This window comes from Lepisma saccharinum, chromosome 5, assembly GCF_977018435.1.
Source record: "Lepisma saccharinum chromosome 5, izLepSacc3.1, whole genome shotgun sequence".
In the NCBI taxonomy this organism is placed as follows: domain Eukaryota; kingdom Metazoa; phylum Arthropoda; class Insecta; order Zygentoma; family Lepismatidae; genus Lepisma; species Lepisma saccharinum.
The window spans coordinates 10,420,325-10,439,435 of record NC_139233.1 but is presented as its reverse complement, the minus strand read 5'-3'; the positions used below and the strand labels follow the sequence as shown (position 1 = coordinate 10,439,435).

At 38.8% G+C, this 19,111-nt stretch overlaps 1 protein-coding gene across 1 annotated transcript; it reads right to left on the bottom strand.

The window, feature by feature from the left end:
* Nucleotides 1–722: 722 nt before the first annotated feature.
* On the bottom strand, nucleotides 723–18,045 carry LOC145988208 (ionotropic receptor 84a-like). The gene is made up of 7 exons (XM_083123051.1): nucleotides 17,940–18,045; nucleotides 11,492–11,659; nucleotides 8,775–9,007; nucleotides 4,737–4,945; nucleotides 3,311–3,576; nucleotides 2,046–2,240; nucleotides 723–964 (listed from the first exon to the last, which is right to left on the bottom strand). The coding sequence occupies exons 1-7, from the start codon at nucleotides 17,966–17,968 to the stop codon at nucleotides 847–849; spliced, it is 1,218 nt and encodes a 405-aa protein (XP_082979177.1). The 5' UTR covers nucleotides 17,969–18,045; the 3' UTR covers nucleotides 723–846.
* Nucleotides 18,046–19,111: the final 1,066 nt, after the last annotated feature.

The following is a 19,111-nucleotide window of genomic DNA, read 5'->3' as shown; positions in this document are numbered from 1 at the left end:
CAAAGTCTGTAACATTTTCTATTGAAAGGATAAACATAAATAACTGTCAGTTGTAAAATTGCATATTTTTGACTTGTGCTTTTTCCCAGACAGCCTAGAAATACCATGGAGTAAAACTGTGGAAACTTGCTGCAATAGTGAGTCGAAAATACAATTTGGAAATTGGCATTTAAGAAAGAGATACCCAGTTTGGTTATTCACCAACCCCCAAGTCCATGGACTGATATTGCATTTCTACAGTGCCTTCTTCTGGTGATAATCATTTCTTGATAGTTCACCAAACCTATGTGATCATACTGTCTTACATCCAGTCTCTAATTGGAACAACCATAGAAGAGGTCACGGTGTAGTTGATTGATTGATTTCTTCGCTTTTCTGCCACTTTTGGCTAATCATTAAGGTGAGGATGAGTGATGATGTGATGATGAGGCACACCCATGCCCAGGCCAGGAATCAAACCTGGGACCCCTGATGACATAGAGTGCTGCACTAACCACTCCAACACAAGATCGGCTATCAATGTGTGGTACCAACAGTATCACTCCATTATGGCAGAGATCTGAGAATGTGTGGGTCACTACCTCAACCTCCCCTCCCCCTACATGCTTTTATGTCACGGAGCACAAGGGATAGCATTATCTTTTACTTTTTGAACATGAAAAATTGGAGATATGAATATTTTGACAAGAATTCATTAAAATTATAATATTTAAAGCTTGCAAACTGCAATTCATTAATTTATTTACTGTTGCTTCTTTGTGAAATGTACATAAAACATGAACTAACATTGTGATTGTGTTTCCTTTTGTGAGTACCATTTAGTGCATATTTCTTTTAGCTTGCGTGTTATTCTAAATATTGAAAAGGAGCTTTACTGGCAGCCATTTGTCGTGCAAGAAATTGGTCCACTGTCTTTCTTCTTTTATCATTCTGAAGGTCCACATCTCTTGCTTTTCTGGAGATTCTGGAAGGAAGAAAGTTAATTAATAGTTTTCTCTGTATGTTCATTGCTGCTTCTGAATACTCCAAAATACATTTCGTGGCATGATTACAAGGCACATATCCTCTTTAGCCCAACAATGCTAAGGTTCCCACATATTAAGGATGTATTTTATTTAGCTAGGCGAGCCACTTACTTAATGATAATTGCCATTTTTTTACAATTGTAAGTCCATATTTAATTCCATATTTTCCTTAAAGTATATTATTTACATATCTAATACTCTTTTAGTATATATAAATCTGTTCCCTGATATTGAGTTGTAGAAATTTTTTAACACTATGATTATTTCCAGGTATAGCATTAATCTCAAATGAACACTTAAGCACTGTTGGTCAAATTATTACAAGGTAATCAATATGTCACATTAACATCTTTACCCCCAAAGATGGTGTTTAGTCAGTGTTTGGCCTAATTATAGGAAGCTAGGATGAAATATGAATACATCTTACTTCTTGGCCATAGGATTTCATATTTACTGTTTTGATATAAACCTTTTTTATAGTTAATATTATATTTATCATTCATCTTTCTCCATTACATAGGCTGACAAATTGTACTTATATGTACTCAAAAATCAATGAAATGAACACGAGAAATGTATTTTCATTATGTATACATGTAACCATTTGTTTGTTTTATATTATTTTGTAATTTTTAATAATGTTAATTTTGTTACTCCTTTCCCTGTTTGTATTCTATTAGTTTTAACAATGACAAGGGTTTGTTGTCAAAGTGACCTTTAAGGCTGAAATACACCACTCCAATGAAGGTGCTGGCCTCCATGGTGGAGTGGTTAGCACATTGCGTTTCGACACCAGGGGTCCCTGGTTCGAGTCGCAGCCTGGGCTTGGGTGTTCTTTGTGAGTGTCCCTTCATCAGTTCCATATCATCATCACTCATCCTCATTGCCGCAATTGGCCCAAAGTGGCAGAAAGTGAATTTAAATAACAATCGAATGAAGGCAATTTATTATTATTATAAAAATATAAGTATAAACTGTTAATTATTTTGTAATCACTCTGAGTGGTGTATCAATTAGTACCTTTTGTTGACAATCATCTCCATTATGAAGCCTAAGATGCTGGCACCAATCCCCCAGGCCAGTACATGGACTGCCGGAAGAAATTCCTGCAAGCCCAAAGAAATGAACCCTTCATGCTTCAAGCACCGTGGTTTCTCAACAAGATGATGGGATCGTTCAAAACTCAATATCCCACTTTCTCTTATCTTGAGCAATCTGCAAATATAGAACACACAGATGAAAAAGACCTTTTTCATTTTGAGTTGAATATTCATTGTGTAATTTTCTCTTACATATAATTTCGTATAAGACTTGTGTTCTTTCCTGATAAAATAAATTTTCTGCCAATAAGGAAGTCAGTAAATTGTATAGATACCGAAAAATATTTTTACAAATTAAATTTCGTGTTTTCTTATTAGCACATTGACAAGTATTAGTCTGTCACCCTTGTCCGTAGGTGTCACCAGGCATTTTTTTAGTAGTGGTCAGACCATGACATAAAATTGAGTAGCTTTGATGCAGATAATTAGTTGCAAGTTGACCTTGGTCGTTCTCTTCTTGGGACTTCACATCTGAACTACATGTGTAATTAAGGCTCGGCTGGACCTTTGGTCGATGCCAGGGCAGCTGTTTTTGAATTTTCCTCTCCTTTCAAAGAACCACTGTGATTTTCCAAAATCTGAGAAATTTTGTATTGGAATTCCTTCCAGAGCATTCATGTGGCTTGCTTTCACTGTGCCTAGATGAAATCAATAGTTTGATAGGATTACATAGCCACAAAACTATTGCGTATGTTTAGGCAACAGCGAAAGCAATCCACGTGAATGTTCTAGAAGGAATTCTAAGCACATGTAATTTTGGAATATCATAGTGGTATTCCAAAAGGAGAAGAAATTAAAAAAAAAACAACTGCCCTGGCATTGTCCAAAAGTCCTCCAAACCTTAAAAAATCATCTGGACCTCCGTGATGGCAGTCTTGTAATCAAGGGCTGTCTGTTTTAATCCTCCAGGAAGGGACATTGCACAGTGGTTCTGAATCCACATTAAATTGTAAGTTCTGTCACAATCAGTGCTTGAAGTGGAGATGGATGGTAACCTCCCAACTAGAAAGAATTATGTCAGCCCCGCACACGTGATTGATCAGTGATCATGTGGCACTGTAGCATAGCAGTTCTTGGGTTCAGTATCATACCAAACATCCAGTTAGAAAATGTGTAATTAATATTAGATTCCCTTGTAGCAACACACGTGTAATTTGTACCATTCTTAGAGTGAATAGTGCTCACCCGTAGTTGAAGAACTGCCTGTATGGAGAAGCCCGAACTACTGCCATGGCAGCCTGCTTCAGTTCCTGACTGAGAAACAGTTCTGCCAAACTGCACATTTCCTCCACAGAATACTTCTCGTTAGACACCAGGTAGAATTCATCGATGTTTGCATAGAGAGCAAGAAGCTTCTTCTTCACTTGATCCAATCCTTCAGATAGATTCACATAAGCAGGACTCTGAACCTTCTTATTTCTAATCTGTAAAGCCCATTGGTCGTTGGTTGTCTGAAAAAAGGAGGTGTTTTTAGTTATTCATATTTAAGCATCATTGACGCCAGCAGATCTTGTTGCAGTGTGACTGACAGACACATTTCCATGAAGGTAAAAGAGCAGAAGTGAAAACCCGGATGAAACCAAGATAACTCGATAACTTGGTATAACAATGGCACAGCATGTCAAAGACCTAGGTTTGAGTCCTGGTATACTATAAACACACACACACACACACACACACACTCACTCTCACTCACTCACTCACTCACTAATGAGGGCCTACTTTCCGACTGCTGGCCTCGCTGCCACCTGCCAAGGTGGAAGACCATCCAACCAGTTACAGGGTGACGTGTGGTCAGCACGACAAACCCTTAGTCGTCATCGTAGATTTCCATGACTAGGTTACACTATTCATTTGTAGCTCCCCCAATTTCCTCACAGTGCTGTGTGGCCACCGGTCCCATACACAGGCCGAAATCTCACGGGAAAAGTTGTTAAGCTTCCCACAGGAGACTCCAACCTGCACGCATCGAGTAACCGGCACCCAAAACACAATGCCTTAGACCACACAGCCACGGTACAGGACGTTCATCTCAATACGGCAGTACAAAGACAGCAAAACTTTGCTTATACCGCGTTTGTTAGAACCTGTCCCGTTTCCCGCCCTAGCGATCTCTCCACAGTTTCGGTGCCAATGAGAAACGAGGAAAAATCGTCTGCTGGGCAGCGAGGAGCGAATGGAAGCCAGAAGAGAGGCGCTTACGTAGACGCTGTTGCGATGTTGCGTATTTTAATTGGCTGCCTGGCTTTGACTTTCCCCAGCACGTAGAAAAGCCAGCGACCAGCTAGCGCGGGAACCGGGAGAGGTTATAACAAACGCGGTATAATCAGGTATCTCTTGTGGGTGGTGGAGGGGGGCGCCATAAATATTGGCAGTGAATTGGCCACCCTGCTGAGGCTAGCTGAGAATCCAGTTACATTCGACTGAGAGCAAGAACTGGCGAGTGCTTGGATGGGTGAATGTGAATTTCTCATTCCTTAGCATTGTGCTAATCATAAAAAAGAAGTTTTGTGAACTTTTATTGATGCTCCGTGGCCTCCAACTGTAGAAACACATAATGTAATGGTAAAAGAAAAGAAAACGTGTGTGCATAGAAAACAAATTCCTGTACCTCAAAGTAAACCCTGTGTTCAGGCGACTCTGTGATAGCAGCCTTGAAAGGACTTGTGATAAGTTCATCCACTGAAGTAACACTGTCTCCGGTGGCTGAGATGAGGGAGACCACTGCAGTGGAATAGGCTGTATACAGCAGAACACTCAGGATAAACAGGAACAGGAAAATCACTCTGGCACTAATGGTTCGTGGTTCAGTCTCTGAACCTGTAAAATGAAAACAAACAAAAAATTAGTTGATAGTTAGTTCTATTCCCATGAGGAGTTGCTAGTCCCCCATTGGGTGCCTCCCTACGTGGCAGATAAGGAAGGTCTTCCAGATATGGAAGGTACCAGAGAGATCTGGGGCAGACCAAAACTAGCAAACTACTGCCTTGTAGTAAGAAGAGTGATCTTCAAAGGCTAAGGAACAAAACCCTGACAGAAAAGCAGTGATTCTGGAAGCTGTGAGAGGCAATCCCTTACCAGGTTGGGCGTGGGATTAACAGTCCAACCCCAGAAAAAATCCTTGTTACGAAACCAAGTGATAGCAGCCGGATGGATATGAAGGTACGACACAGGCAAAGTAAAAGGAAAAACGATTGGAAAATGGCAACATGGAATGTGAGAACCCTTAATAAAGCAGGAGGATTGAATAACCTAAAACAAATAATGGAGCAATATAAGATCGAAGTTATTGGACTACAAGAAATGAGATGGAAAGGAAGAGGTATCATTGATACGGGAGACTACACAATATTCTATAGTGGACATGGTCAAAATACCTTTGGAACTGTTTTTTTAGTGACAAAAAGAATTAAACAGATTGTCATAGATTGTGAACCAATCAGTGAATGTATATGCAAATTAAGAATAAAAGCAAAACTCTTTAATATCACACTTATCACTGTACATGCACCAACTGAGGAAGCAGAAGAAAAGGACAAAGACAACTTTTATGAGCAGCTGGAAAGCATATATAATAAACAGCCAAAACATGATGTTATAATAATTCTTGGAGACTTCAACGCCAAGATAGGAAGAGAGGATGTATATAAGCCAACTATTGGGAAGCATAGCTTACACGTAAACTGTAATGAAAATGGAGAAAAACTACCAGTAAAAATATGATTGTGAGTAGCACGACATTCCCACGCAAAAACATACATAAAGCTACCTGGCAGTCTCCAGATGGTATGACAAACAATTAGATAGACCATATATTAATAGACAGAAGACATGGTAGTGATATATTAGACGTACGAAGCTACAGAGGAGCAGATGTGAACTCCGATCATTACCTAGTAACCATCAGATATAGACAGCGGATCTCAAACACAAAGAAAGAACAATGGATTAGACAGACTAAATATAATGTGAAACTGTTGATAAAAAATCCAGAAAAAAGAAGAGAATATAGAGCCAGATTGAAACAAAATTTTGAAAATATACAAAATCCCATAACGATAGAAGAAAAATGGAATAGAATAAAGGAAAACATTCAGAAAACAGCAGAAGAGACAATAGGATGGGAAGAGAAAACTAAAAGAAAGGAATGGTTTGGCGAGAGTTACCAGAAAGCATTAGATGAAAGAAACATAGCTAGAAATAAAGTTCTCCAAAGAAAGACCAGAGCAAGTGTAGAGATTTGGATAGTGAAAAGAAGAGAAGCTAAAAGAGAATGTAGAAGAAAGAAACGGCAGTGGGAGAAAGAAAACCTAATAGAACTAAATGAACTACATAATAAGAAAGAAATAAGGAATATGTATCAAATAATAGCAAACTATAAGAAAGGATTTCAACCGCGAACAAATTTGTGCAGAGATAAAGAAGGAAATCTTATTGGAGATAAAAAGAAAATAATAAGCAGATGGGCAGAATATTTTAAACAATTATTAGGCTTCGATGAAAATGAAAATAGGATATCAGAAGTAAGAAATGACCAACAATGGGATGAAGAACAAGACTTGCCTGAACTAATGGATGTCACAAGAGCCATACAAAGCACCAGGAGAAGATCAAATTACTGCTGAAATGCTCAAATATGGAGGAGCAGAACTAAAGAAACAAATCTTTGAGCTGATCAAACAGATCTGGAAAAAAGCTGAAATGCCAAAGGAGTGGACAGTAGCAATAATATGTCCGATACACAAAAAGAATGACAAGACATGTTGTAAGAATTATAGGGGCATATCTCTCCTTAACGTGACATACAAAATATTTACAAAAATTCTTGCAAAGAGACTAGAACCATACATAGAAACACTGACAGAAGTAATAGATCAACAATAGACCAAATTGTTGTATTAAAAATGATATTAGAGAAAAGTTTTGAACACAATATTAACATACATCAATTATATGTTGACTTTCAACAAGCATTTGACTGTATACAAAGATACAAACTCTATAAGATATTGAGAGAGATGGATATCCCAGAAAAATTAGTAAAATTGACAGAAATGACCTTAAGAAATTCGAAATGCAAAATTAGAATCCAAAACCAACTATCCGAAGAAATTCAAATTGGAAAAGGACTACGACAAGGGGATAGCCTCTCCACACTGCTGTTTAACATAAGTTTGGAACATGTAATTAGAAAGATTGAAATAAATCCTGGAGGAACCATCTTAAATAGGACAATACAATACCTTGCATTTGCTTATGACGTTGCCTTACTAAGCAGATCATCAAAAGCACTAGAAGATGCCCTGAAACAATTACAACAAGGTGGACATGAGATTGGACTGGAAATAAACCAGGATAAGACAAAATACATGATAACAACAAGAAACAAGATCAGATATCAAACTATAAATGAGTTCGAAACACACAGCCAAAAGTTTGAGCGAGTTGGAAATTTCAAATATCTAGGTTCAACAATAACAGAAGATAATAACATCGCCGAAGAGGTAAAAACAAGAATAACAGCAGGTAACAGATGCTACCATGCATTTGGAAATGTTTTAAAATCCTCACAAGTGAACCGAAAGCTGAAACTAAGACTGTATAGAAACATAATGAGACCAATAGTGATGTATGGGTCGGAAACCTGGTGTCTGACAAGAAAGGAAGAAGAAAGGCTAGATATATGGGAGAGGAAGTTTTACGTAAGATATATTGACCAATCAATGAACATGGCATCTGTAGAATTAGGACAAACGAAGAACTAGCAACACTTGACCAGAACCCAAGTATAACAAGTGAAATAAGATCCAAACGCCTTAGCTGGCTGGGACACGTAGAAAGGATGCAACCAGACAGAGCGGTACATAAGATCTACCAAGGGAAACAGGAAGGCAAGAGGCTTGTTGGCAGACCCAGGAAGAGATGGCTCGACCAGGCAGAAGAAGACCTCAAACGAATGGGTATAAGAGGATGGAGAACTAGAGCGAAGAACCGAGATGAGTGGGCAGCTATCACCAAGGAGGCCAAGGCCCTGCATGGGCTGTAGAGCTGCGGAGTAAGTAAGTAAGTAAGTTCTATTCATGTATGGATCAGCTTAATGGGAATTAATTTTATCACAATTGTAATGGATTTTGTAATAGCTTTGCATTTTTTGTAATGCGAGAGAGTCTAATATGGCAGATCGCAGTGGCTCATCACTATGCTTGTTATGCAATCCTGCATAGCATTATCATGAGGTTTTTTTTCCATGCATGACCTAGAATTTTATGAATATTCATTGCTCTGTGTGTGAAAAACATGGCATTCAATCAACAGCATGTCCAGGATTTTAAAAAGACTGGGGGATTACATGTTCTTTTTTTTTTGGTAGTCAGACATCATTTTGCCATATTTTCCTGCTTTTGACATTCTTTTTTCAGGAATACTGGGCCAAACAACCCCCCTTGGGCATGCCAATGCATTCAATGCTCTTTAGTGCATCATACCGACAAGATGACTGTGACCACTGATTTGTAACCAATCAAAGCTGCTTACGATGTGTCATTCTATAATGCAGTACTGTGTTTTCACATACTCACTAATGGCCATGAACGAGAGCAGTGGAATCTATTATATTTAGCATTAGTCTTTATAGAATAATCAAATGCACCTTGCTGACACATTGCACCCAATGTTAGAAGTGTCACATCCAGTATTCGGCACCAGAGAGATCCATGCTTTTCTTCCTTCGAAAATCGATCCTCCAAGAGCAAAGTTATAACCAGCAAAATGGCGACCAGTACCAAGGCACTTGCACTGCAAAGCCAGACAGAGCGAGAGAATGGAACTACATAGACGTTCTTTATAGCAGATATGGGAGGCTGCATGAACACAAAACCAGATCTGTAAAAAAGAGGATAGTCAGTTATGAGAATAACGTGCACCTGCTACCGGTCTATGTCACGCTGTAGAAAATGGAATAAATTGAACCATTTCTCTTGAGCATAGGGTTTACAGTCTGACCTTCTGAAAAATACTAATGTACAGAAATCTAGAAGGAATGTATTTGTGGTCACTAGCTTATGCATTTTTTGAGTGGGGAGGGAGGAGTTGAATTGTAAGTGTGGCATCCTTGGGAGAATAGAACCTGTTCCGTTGTGTCTGAGTTTTGCTAGAATGATGAGCGAACAGAAGGTGCCACGGATCGTAAAACAATGCATTGTGAAATTCTGCAGAGACTCAAACAACAGTATTGGGAAGAGTGTCTCTCACGAACCTGCATGTGTGTGAGTGGTGTAAGTACTTGGGTTCCAGAGGCGAGGCATCCGGTCATCGGGAGATGCAGCGATGACATAGCAAAATAATAAAAATATTGCTTTTTTAATATTTTAGGGAAGAAGAAAAAAAATCAGAATATTTGCATATTTGAGCGAAATTAGTCAAGTAACACCATTAAACAGCTAGAAATACGCAAGAGATTTGCTAAGTTTAGCACATCGAAGGGAGAGCCCAGTTCTACACCCCCCTCCCCCATGCCCAACCATCCCGCTGCGTTTCCGTTGAGTGCAATGGTGTCATTGCAGCAGGTCTGTGAATCCAAGGTCCTTCGACCGCTTTTCCCCCACTTTTGAAGGTCTGGTCATGAGGGTCTTTTTTTTTTCAGCCTCCTTGTTTACAAACACGGCAGGGTTTCTGTGACATCAAGATGAAACTTCTCAGAATGTCCAGCACTGTAAAGCATGCAACGCTCTTGTTTTTTAAGAGGAAAAAAAACATATTGAAGAGCATCGTAACGCAACTTACACAGAATACATGATGAAAGTAATGGTGCATAGAAAAGAATATAAGTAAGCAAAAGCATAAATTTTCCCACGGTTAGTGCTAGAAAGAACTGAAAAAAAAAACAGTTCTGGATCCATTCTATTTTCTTCATAGTATTTCTTCTTTTAATATTTTTGGATCCTGCGGTTCAAATATCGATTTTTTTGGGGGAAAATGTTCTTGGTTTACAAAACACGAAGTACTGCTGTTTTTTGTTTACTATGCTTACAAATGACAAGATTGATCAACATTTTTGTTCTCGAGGTGATAGACATACTTACTCAAACATAACCATTTCCCTAACATATCTTACTTTCACACCAGGGATGGCCAAAAATATCAGGATTCCGGAAAATCTAAAAATCTCGATTCAAAAATTCTACTACCCAGATTTCGGAAGCAATCCGAATTTTATATATATATATATATATATATATATATATTAAAGAATAGATTTAGCCATCTCTACTTCACACGTCATGTATGAACACTGTTATCATCATTATCAATGTAGGAATGCCCCCTCCCCCTTCCCAGGTTGAAAGATTGTCCCTGATGTTTGGCAAGTCTTGCAATGACTACGTAAAAATGTCACGCTTCGCCACTGTTGGGTTCACTACCAAGTCCCAGCAGTCATCACATGAGTGGTGGCATACCAGTTCTCCCAGACCCAAGAAAGCGTGGAGGACCCGTTTGATAGGAAAAGTGATGGCAACGTTTTTTTTGGGGACTGGCAGGGGGTTATCCATGTAGACTTGCTTACAGATGCCAGGACAGTCACTGGAGCTTATTACTCAGAACTCCTGACAACAGAAGTGAAGGAATAGATCTGATCCAAGCGGAAGAGAGGTGGAAAGCAAGTAGCATTTCTTCAAGACAATGCACGGCCTCAAACAGCCAAAACAACTATGGCAACCCTCAGCAAATTGAAATGGGACCTTCTCCCACACCTGCCATACAGTCCTGATTTGGCCCCAAGTGATTTCTACCTGTTTGGAAGGGTTAAATCAGACTTGGAAGGCATGCAGTTTGCATATAACAATGCCGTCATCGGCAGTGTTCGGGAGTGGATATGCAGCTAACTGAAAAACTTTTATGAAAAGGGCATTAAGATACTTCCAGAACATTAGGTAGTTCAGTGGTTAGAGCAATGGCATGGTATGCCAGAGACCCGGGATCAAGTCCTGGTCGAGCCTGCATTTTTCGCTTAAAATTTCTACATTAGAAGAAATGTATTGACTCTGGAGGGGAGTATTTGGAAGGGTGACATGTGCAAATAAGTATTTGACAATAAAGGTTTTGGTAAAAAAAAAAAACAGTCCTGGTCGTATTTGAATGACATAGTACATGTATTGAGTTTTTTTTTATTATTATTATTATATGCACATATAGGCTAATCGGGACTGTATCTACAGTTTAAAATGGGATCCAAACCACTATATGCTTTACATTTACTTTTGGAAATATGAACTTCTCAAAATTTCAGAAGGGGCCATAGCCCCACCAGCTCCCTTTCTGGGCACGCCAGTGCTTGTAATGTTACCTACCATAGATCATTCAGCTTACCTGTACCATGAAGTAGGAAAGAGAAAATCCACAACAGATGCAGTTGCAGGGTGAGGAAATAGAGGGAAGGCTGCCAGATCCGCTTCGCCATTGGCCAGAAAACTGATCAGGCCGCCCCACTTTCCATCCAATGAATCTCCCTCTATGGTTTCTGTCACGTGTTTGATGCTACAAAATGAACATGCATATTATGGAATAAATATTTGATAGAGAAATTGAATAAATTACTCCTTTATACAAACTGGCATACAGAGGTTGGTCAGAGAAACTGGAACACCTTCATTTCAGGTGAACTAAGTTCGAACCAAGGCCGCCCGCATGGTTTTTCTCAGAGGATATCATCCGCCCCAGTTAAAAAAATTCTCACAAAGCATCCCCCACTAGGGTAATTTGCTTAGGCATCCCCCACCCACTACTTTTTCTGCATGTTGATCCATACAAGCATCCCCACACCTTCTCCTAAACTGGGCAAAGCACCCCTCAGCTAGGAGTTTCCATGTCGAGCACTAGTGGGCAGAGTAAGATTTTGTATCTTGGCCTTCAGTCATAAAGCTCATTCATTCACTCATTGTTTTCTGCCCAGGGGGAGGTCTTTCCTTCCAACCTCCATGCTGTTCGATCTTCAGCCCTTCGCTTTGTAGCAGTGGTATCTTCTTTTCCAAATTTTGTTTCACTTGACCATTTCTTCAATAGCATCCCTTACTTCTCATCCAGTGACCCAACCAATTTCTTATTCTCTTCATGATTATCTCCAGCATTGATCTCTTATCCCCAACTCTTTCTAGCATTGTTTCATTTCTCACTTTTTCTGTCCATTTCACCCGTTCCATTTGTCTCCGTAACCACATTTATAGAGCTTCCAGTGGCTTTTTTTCACTAACTCATATTTTACCTTTTATTATTATTATTGTTTTAGAAATCATGAAATTGAATTGAAAATATCGTGGTGGTACCATGTCGTTGTTGTTAAGTTCAGACTTGAGTCCTCTATTTAAATAGAAAGTGGATCCGACTTGTTTTCTTTCCATAAACATCTATCACGTTGTTTGCGAATAGTTCTTTGCCTTTTTGTACTGTTTCACGATGCACATATCAGAAATCACTTAATCTGCTGTTTTTCGTGGCACCCCTTGCCCATGTTATCACACTACAATTTCACTATTCGAATTATATGGAGTTTTCACATATATCTCAGTGGGGCAAGTGTGCCCCTCTGCAGGCACCCTTGGTTCGAACACTATGTAATCTGAATCGTGTTTCAAGAGCATCAGTACACGTCTATTCCAAACTGGAACTCATGTTGTAGGCTACAGGCTCGAATAATGGGTGCAGCAATGAACGTGAATAATATGTTACTACATATCAAGTTACCGTCACCGGAAAAATAACAGCATAATGGGATCGAAACAGGGGTTTATCCAGGATTTTTCCCTTGCGGGGGGGTGTTGGAAACTTTTGGGGGGGTGTAAGTTTGGGGATGTTAAGTGCATATTTTGGACTGTTTTTAAAATGTTCGACCTAATTCAATTTGTTCATAGATGTTTCCAGAGATGAACCCCCCCTACCTTCCCTTCACGTAACATTTCAGAAGAAAAAAAATATATCAAATGCTGGAAAAGATTTTTTGTGGTAATGTTAACATTTCAGTCTAACTTTTCAAGTATTGCTTTCCAATAATGATCAATAATGTACTTCATTTAATCAATCGTTAGACAAACACAAGTCATGACATTGACAAATACAACATTTAAACATTATTACCAGGGACTATTTCATGCAATTCTTAAGCTGGTTATATATAAATTAGGAACACTTGTGCAATATTTTTTTACTGTATTTGTATGGTTCTTATCGTAGGTGTAATTCAGATATTATCTTTGGGGGTGCCCAATTCATTGATGACATATCGGTGAGGATGCATTGCATGGGTGTGTGTGCTCTTGCCTGTCTGAAGTAGTAGTAATAAGTGCATGTATCTGCAGATATAATATGACTCTTAAATAAATGACCATACTACGAGCGAAGCGAGCAAGAAAATGTTTAGAACTATTTATTTGCAAACTGATAATGCATATTATTAATTAAGCATAGCGAGAATACTTTCATTTCACAGTATGTTTATTCTTTAGAATCTTGCTTTGCTCGTTCGGTGTCCTCTTTACCTCAGCACATGCCCCCTGCCCCCTCTTGTTCTATCTTCAGTTAGATTGATTGTGTGATTGAGTTGGTGCTTTAAGTCCACTTTATGCACAGTAAGGCTAATCGAGACTGGACCTACAGTTTAAAGTGGGATTCAAACCACTATTTCCACCAGGTATTGAACCCAGGACCCCTTGATTACATGGCGACGATGCTGCCACTGCACCATTGGATAGGCCAGCTTCAGTTAGAAAATATGAATATATAATAATAATAAAAAAAAAATAATTCTATGTTGCGAGTGTGTTCCAGATTCTGCTGGTGTTTTCAAATCTCTGTTTAAACAATGATTCACAAAACTAAAATAAAGTAATGAAACTCTAGCACGGCCATGAAGACTTTAAAATTAGTGGGAAGTTTGGATGCACGTTTGATAGATACCTAGTATTGCTTTTGAATGGAATCGGTCAAGGAATTTGATATTGAAGTCTTATACCCTTACAAAACTTTGGAAAATATGCTTGGTGCTGTTGAGAGTTTATCTTTCAAACTACTGAACGAGAGACTCTAGGGAATTGTGCCTCTTTGCCTTAAAAGAAAACGAAATAACATGTGCAAACAAACGCATGGCATGTTAGCTGCAAAGGAATTTTCACTTCTAATTTGATGTAATGCTTGTATTTTCAATTATTTAAAAACTGAATAGCATTTATTTCACTTTGCAACACAAAGAGTACAATGAAACAAGCTATTCTTTTCTCTCCACGTTTTCCAGCAGGCAGTGGCAAGCACCGTGTGCCCACTGGTGCGCCTGTGGTCTAATACAAATTTGGAACTTAATGTAAATAAAATTTATTTTTATATTTAATTCCTTATACTTACTTTGTTTTTCTGCAAAGTTGGAAAAAAATAAATATGTCATTATGTCAGGGAACAGACTAGATAAGAAAAGGAAGCCACTTTTTACAATATCTTTGCAAACTGACAATAACTTTAATTCACTAGGGTGCCAGTAATTTCACAGGGCACTACGCTTTTATATTTATATATGTTTTGCTTGTTCGGCAGCCCATTTGTCCTTTGCGACCAGGCAAACCCCACGTGACCAACCCTCCACCCCCCCTTTTTACAACTCTTTTTCTAATATATAATTTCTTTTACAAAGGTAAGAACTCTTAGAGCCACAAAAATGATTACATACATCAACTATAGACGTGAATGAATCACTTAGGTTCTTCATGAAATACTTGCCATTTTATATCAAATACTTGGTCAGTAAATTTTATATTAGTACTTTATGAATATCCGTTGAAAAAAATTTCACCTACATATAGTGTCACTGCTTTTCTACGCACCACTTTCAGTTTCTTTCTGTCTGGTTTCATTTTCTCTACCTTCTTCAGCCAGTTTTGTAGTAAAGTTTCAGACATTGTTACACTAAGCAGAACGACAACACACGAACTGACATGCTACATTAAGACTGACCTAAGTTCTAAGACATTTGACTGTTCTCTTCTTTACCACTCCAAAATCATCCATCTCGCCCAAGTTACAGAATATAGTGTTGCTAACCATAGTAACACAATTCACTACAAGGAGTCAAACCTCTATCTTTGAATTTCTTCCCTTACTTTTAGCGTACATTTTTCACATGACAGAATCGAAAGGAAAATGCAATGAAATCTAAATTTCATTGACTCAGGGGTTGAATTTACAAATCTGTAACGTATTTAAGAAATATTTATTTAGGTATTCAAATGCTGAACTGTCAACACTGTGTGCGGTATGTCTCCCTGGAAGGAGGGCGAGAGGTCAATTTGACATTTTCCAGATGGCAGTGCCGCTTCCCTAAAGCTGACCGAAGCCTTGTCAAGGGAGTCTGGTGTTTCCAGGAAATGACCATGCTGAACATTCCACCCTCCTTCTTTGAATTGGACTTCGCTTCTTGTAGCTCTACAAATGGTTCCTTTATGTTGAAGTATTTTCATTCTATTGTTCATATAAAAATCCACATTTACACCCCCTCTGCAGGGAGGGTGTTCCACTTTTCTGCTTGGGGTGGTGTTCGTCAAAATTTGGGAGGGTGTTGGGGGTGTGTGGATAAATCACTGGATCGAAACCACTCCCCCGCTTGTTTTAGGTTCACTTTTCGTCCAGGTAAACCAATCGATACTAGGCCTACAGTTGAAAGCGGGATCTAATCCACTGTGCCATGCATCTTCACCAAAAATCGAATTTGACAGTACTTGTTGATGAGAATTTATTTGCTTATGCAAAAGTGTCACAAACATTGAAAACACTTGTGTGTGTGTGTGTGTGAGAAAGAGGACTTGTAGATACTTCAGATTTTTGTCTTTTAGTCTCTCCATACTTAATTTTTTGAGGGCCTCCATTATCAACGTGATCTTTATGTACTTAAAGACATCGTAGAATGAATTTCCAGTGCCGCACATTCCAATGTCCAGCAAATCTAGTTTCGATTAGCTTATTTGTGCTACACTTAGTTTTATTATTTAGTTGTCTGGAAAAGGATAGAATCGAATGGGGTTATGGAGGGATTCTATCATATGTTGTTCGAACAATTTTTGATTGTTGGGATATAATGATATCATTACTCTAAAAATCATTTAGTCTTTCCCTTTTTGGATAGGGCACGTGCCCCCATGCCTCCCGCTGAATTTGCCAATGTTTTATACTTTTCGGGTTTCGGAGGATTTGGAGAATCAGTAGATTTCGATGGCTCAGTTATTGTTTTCCCTATTGAACTGTAATTGACCAGTGGCTACATAAAGGGCAACTAGGGCACTGCCCCACAACAATTTTAACATAAAAAGTTCATCTGAAGAGACGATCGGTATATACGCGTAAATATTTTTTTGTATTTTCCCCTCAACCCTACGTTGCTGCAACCAGACTTACAGGGTATGCACCCTGTGCTAGGTTAATATATTTCTCCGTCCTGTTGGAGAGAGTCCAATTTCGGCTCCGCCCCGGAGACGTGACTTCACTGACTGATCCAAACATTTACAGCATAGGCAAGGGACGGTCCCCTCACAGTGGAAAAGCGCAAAATTCGTAGCCGTCTCTGGGCAGAGAACGAGGTGCCCTGCCCATTCATGTTTGCCTCGTTCACCGTTCAGTGTTTCCAACGCTTGGCAGGCAGTTCATTCGTTGTTCCAGCCTGCAACAATAAGATAGAAAAAAATCCCTCGAATGCTTTTCTTCGCGCTTGTTCCGACGACCTGAAAAGTTGACAACACTTTTTATTGCACAAACTAGTCCCTCGTATTTTTAAAAAGATCCTCCTTTCTTCCCATTGTAATACGGATTTGGATTTGAGTTAGTGTGTGAGTTTGCGTTGCGTTCCGTCTGTGCGTATTGGTCGCTTATGAAATAATTAGTTTTTCACGATTTTATAGTTACTGTACGTGTTTATTTATTTGTGTAATTGTGTCTGTGTTCCAGCAACTTGACATGCAGAATATCTTCGTAAGTAGAAACGAACTTTTTGGGGGTACATGGCCAATGTAAAGTGTTGTAACTGAACTTAACGCTGCATCATCTTCCTAGTTAGTCATTGATATTAGTGGATACTTGGTGAATATGACATTGAATCATGTAAAAACTTTAATATCTACGCCTTTCAATTCATTGACAATGGAAGAGAAACTGCAGTGTAACATTTTCCTAATCATTCCAGTATATACCCAAAGTTTAGTTACTGCAAGCGTATAGGGTTCCGACGTCAGTATTCGAGTTTTTTTTTATTAATGTAATTTGTTCCATATGTTGCTGATTTTTCGTATTCCTACGTAGTGAGTATTTAATGCTCTTTGGAGAGATATCTTGATCAGAATGTTAATTTTATTCCAAATTGTTCGAACAATTTACTTACTCCATATCAAGGAACTCCCCTCAAAAACCTTAAAGAGGAATATAGAGGTAAACTGTCCCCCCTCCCCACCCAAAAGAAAAATGTGCCCTGCCTGACTGAAAAGGCACGCGCCGCCCCTGTAATTGACTAAGAAATAAACTATTGTCTAAAATTCAATTTTTGTTTTATGTAGGTATAACCAATAGGTCCTTGGTATAACTGACATAAAAATACCATAAATGCAATTCTGAAATACCATTGCAGATTTTCACTTTCAGTTACGTATTACTTGCTCGACGAATCATAGAGCTTATTTGTGTGCAGATTCAGTTTTCTGCAGGAACAATAATCCTTCATTGGTAGCTTTTTTGGGTATGTTTCGTGTTTGTGAGTAGATGAAACGAAAAAACAGTTCTGCCACTAGATGGAACTTACCTGAAGTTAAACATGTCTCCCAAATACATCGGTAGAAATTGTTCCACTGAGAAATACTGCCTGAGAATTTCGTTGGCTGCTTGTGTTTCAAAGTTAGGATTTCTTTCGCGGCCCTGTTGACGAAAGAAAATAGTTCCTTTGAATAAAAACAGTAAATTAAAGAAATAAGAGTACTTGAATGAAATCTTAAATTTCATGCAATCTAATTACTGTAATTCTGTGGATGTAAGAGACCATTTCACAATATGTAAATTAGACTTTTTCTTTGTAGAGGATGTTTATTCCCGTGTTAGTTGTGTACAGGAAATGGATATACGTTGCAAGAATGGACGTCCGCAGGATTTTTCCAGGGAGGGGCAAGCAAGGTAATTTTTTTCCAGGGGACCAAAGGACACATATTTTCCTCCAAAATAGTGATGCCCCTTCAAAAAACATATTTCAGTCTGAAATTATCATGTTTCTTCAACGAATTTATAATAATTAACATAAATTACTGTGATTGAAATGAAATTATGTGTGAAATATATAATTTTAAGTACATTAAGTAACCGGACGCTCATGGTTACAAGAAAATCTACTCTAATTTAGGCGGAAGGTAATGTGCAGTATTGATACACACCGCGGTGGCTCAGTCGGTAACGCGTCTGACTACCATGCTCAAGGTCCCGGGTTCGATCCCCGGCCGGTTCAAATCCGGGAACTTTTCTAACGGTGGAAGCGGCCCCGGCGCCCACCCAGCGTCGAATAAAATGGGTACCTGGGGGAAACCCTGGGGGGTAAAGGCAGTCAGGGGCGTGATGCTGATCACATCACCCCCACTCACGACCGGATCAAGAAAGTGTGGGGCGTTACCCCCACACCCCCTATACGCCTTCATGGCGTGGTGCTATGCACAGGGGAACACTTTACTTTACTTTTTTATCAATAAACACAAGCAAGCATGAAAATAATACATAAGCTACACAATGAAACATTTATTTTTTCACACTAATTTAATTTATTTTTCCAACAACCTTCAATGTTTAACTGTTGGCTCTAATGTTCACAGGGACGCGTCTGGAAATAAATCGAGAGGAATTTTAACGAGGCTATTCATGTATTTCAGTACACTAACTGTATGAAATATAGAAACAATAAAAACAGCTTTAAGCTAGATAGACATTTAGTAGAAA

Excerpts from the sequence above, each read along its gene's own strand:
- LOC145988208 (XM_083123051.1), bottom strand. The coding sequence starts at position 17,968 with ATGTATTTGGGAGACATGTTTAACTTCAG. Across the intron at positions 3,577-4,736 it reads AACACAGGGTTTACTTTGAG|ACAACCAACGACCAATGGGC; the intron begins GTACAGGAATTT and ends TCCTTTTTTCAG. Across the intron at positions 965-2,045 it reads GAGATGATTGTCAACAAAAG|AATCTCCAGAAAAGCAAGAG; the intron begins GTACTAATTGAT and ends TCTTCCTTCCAG.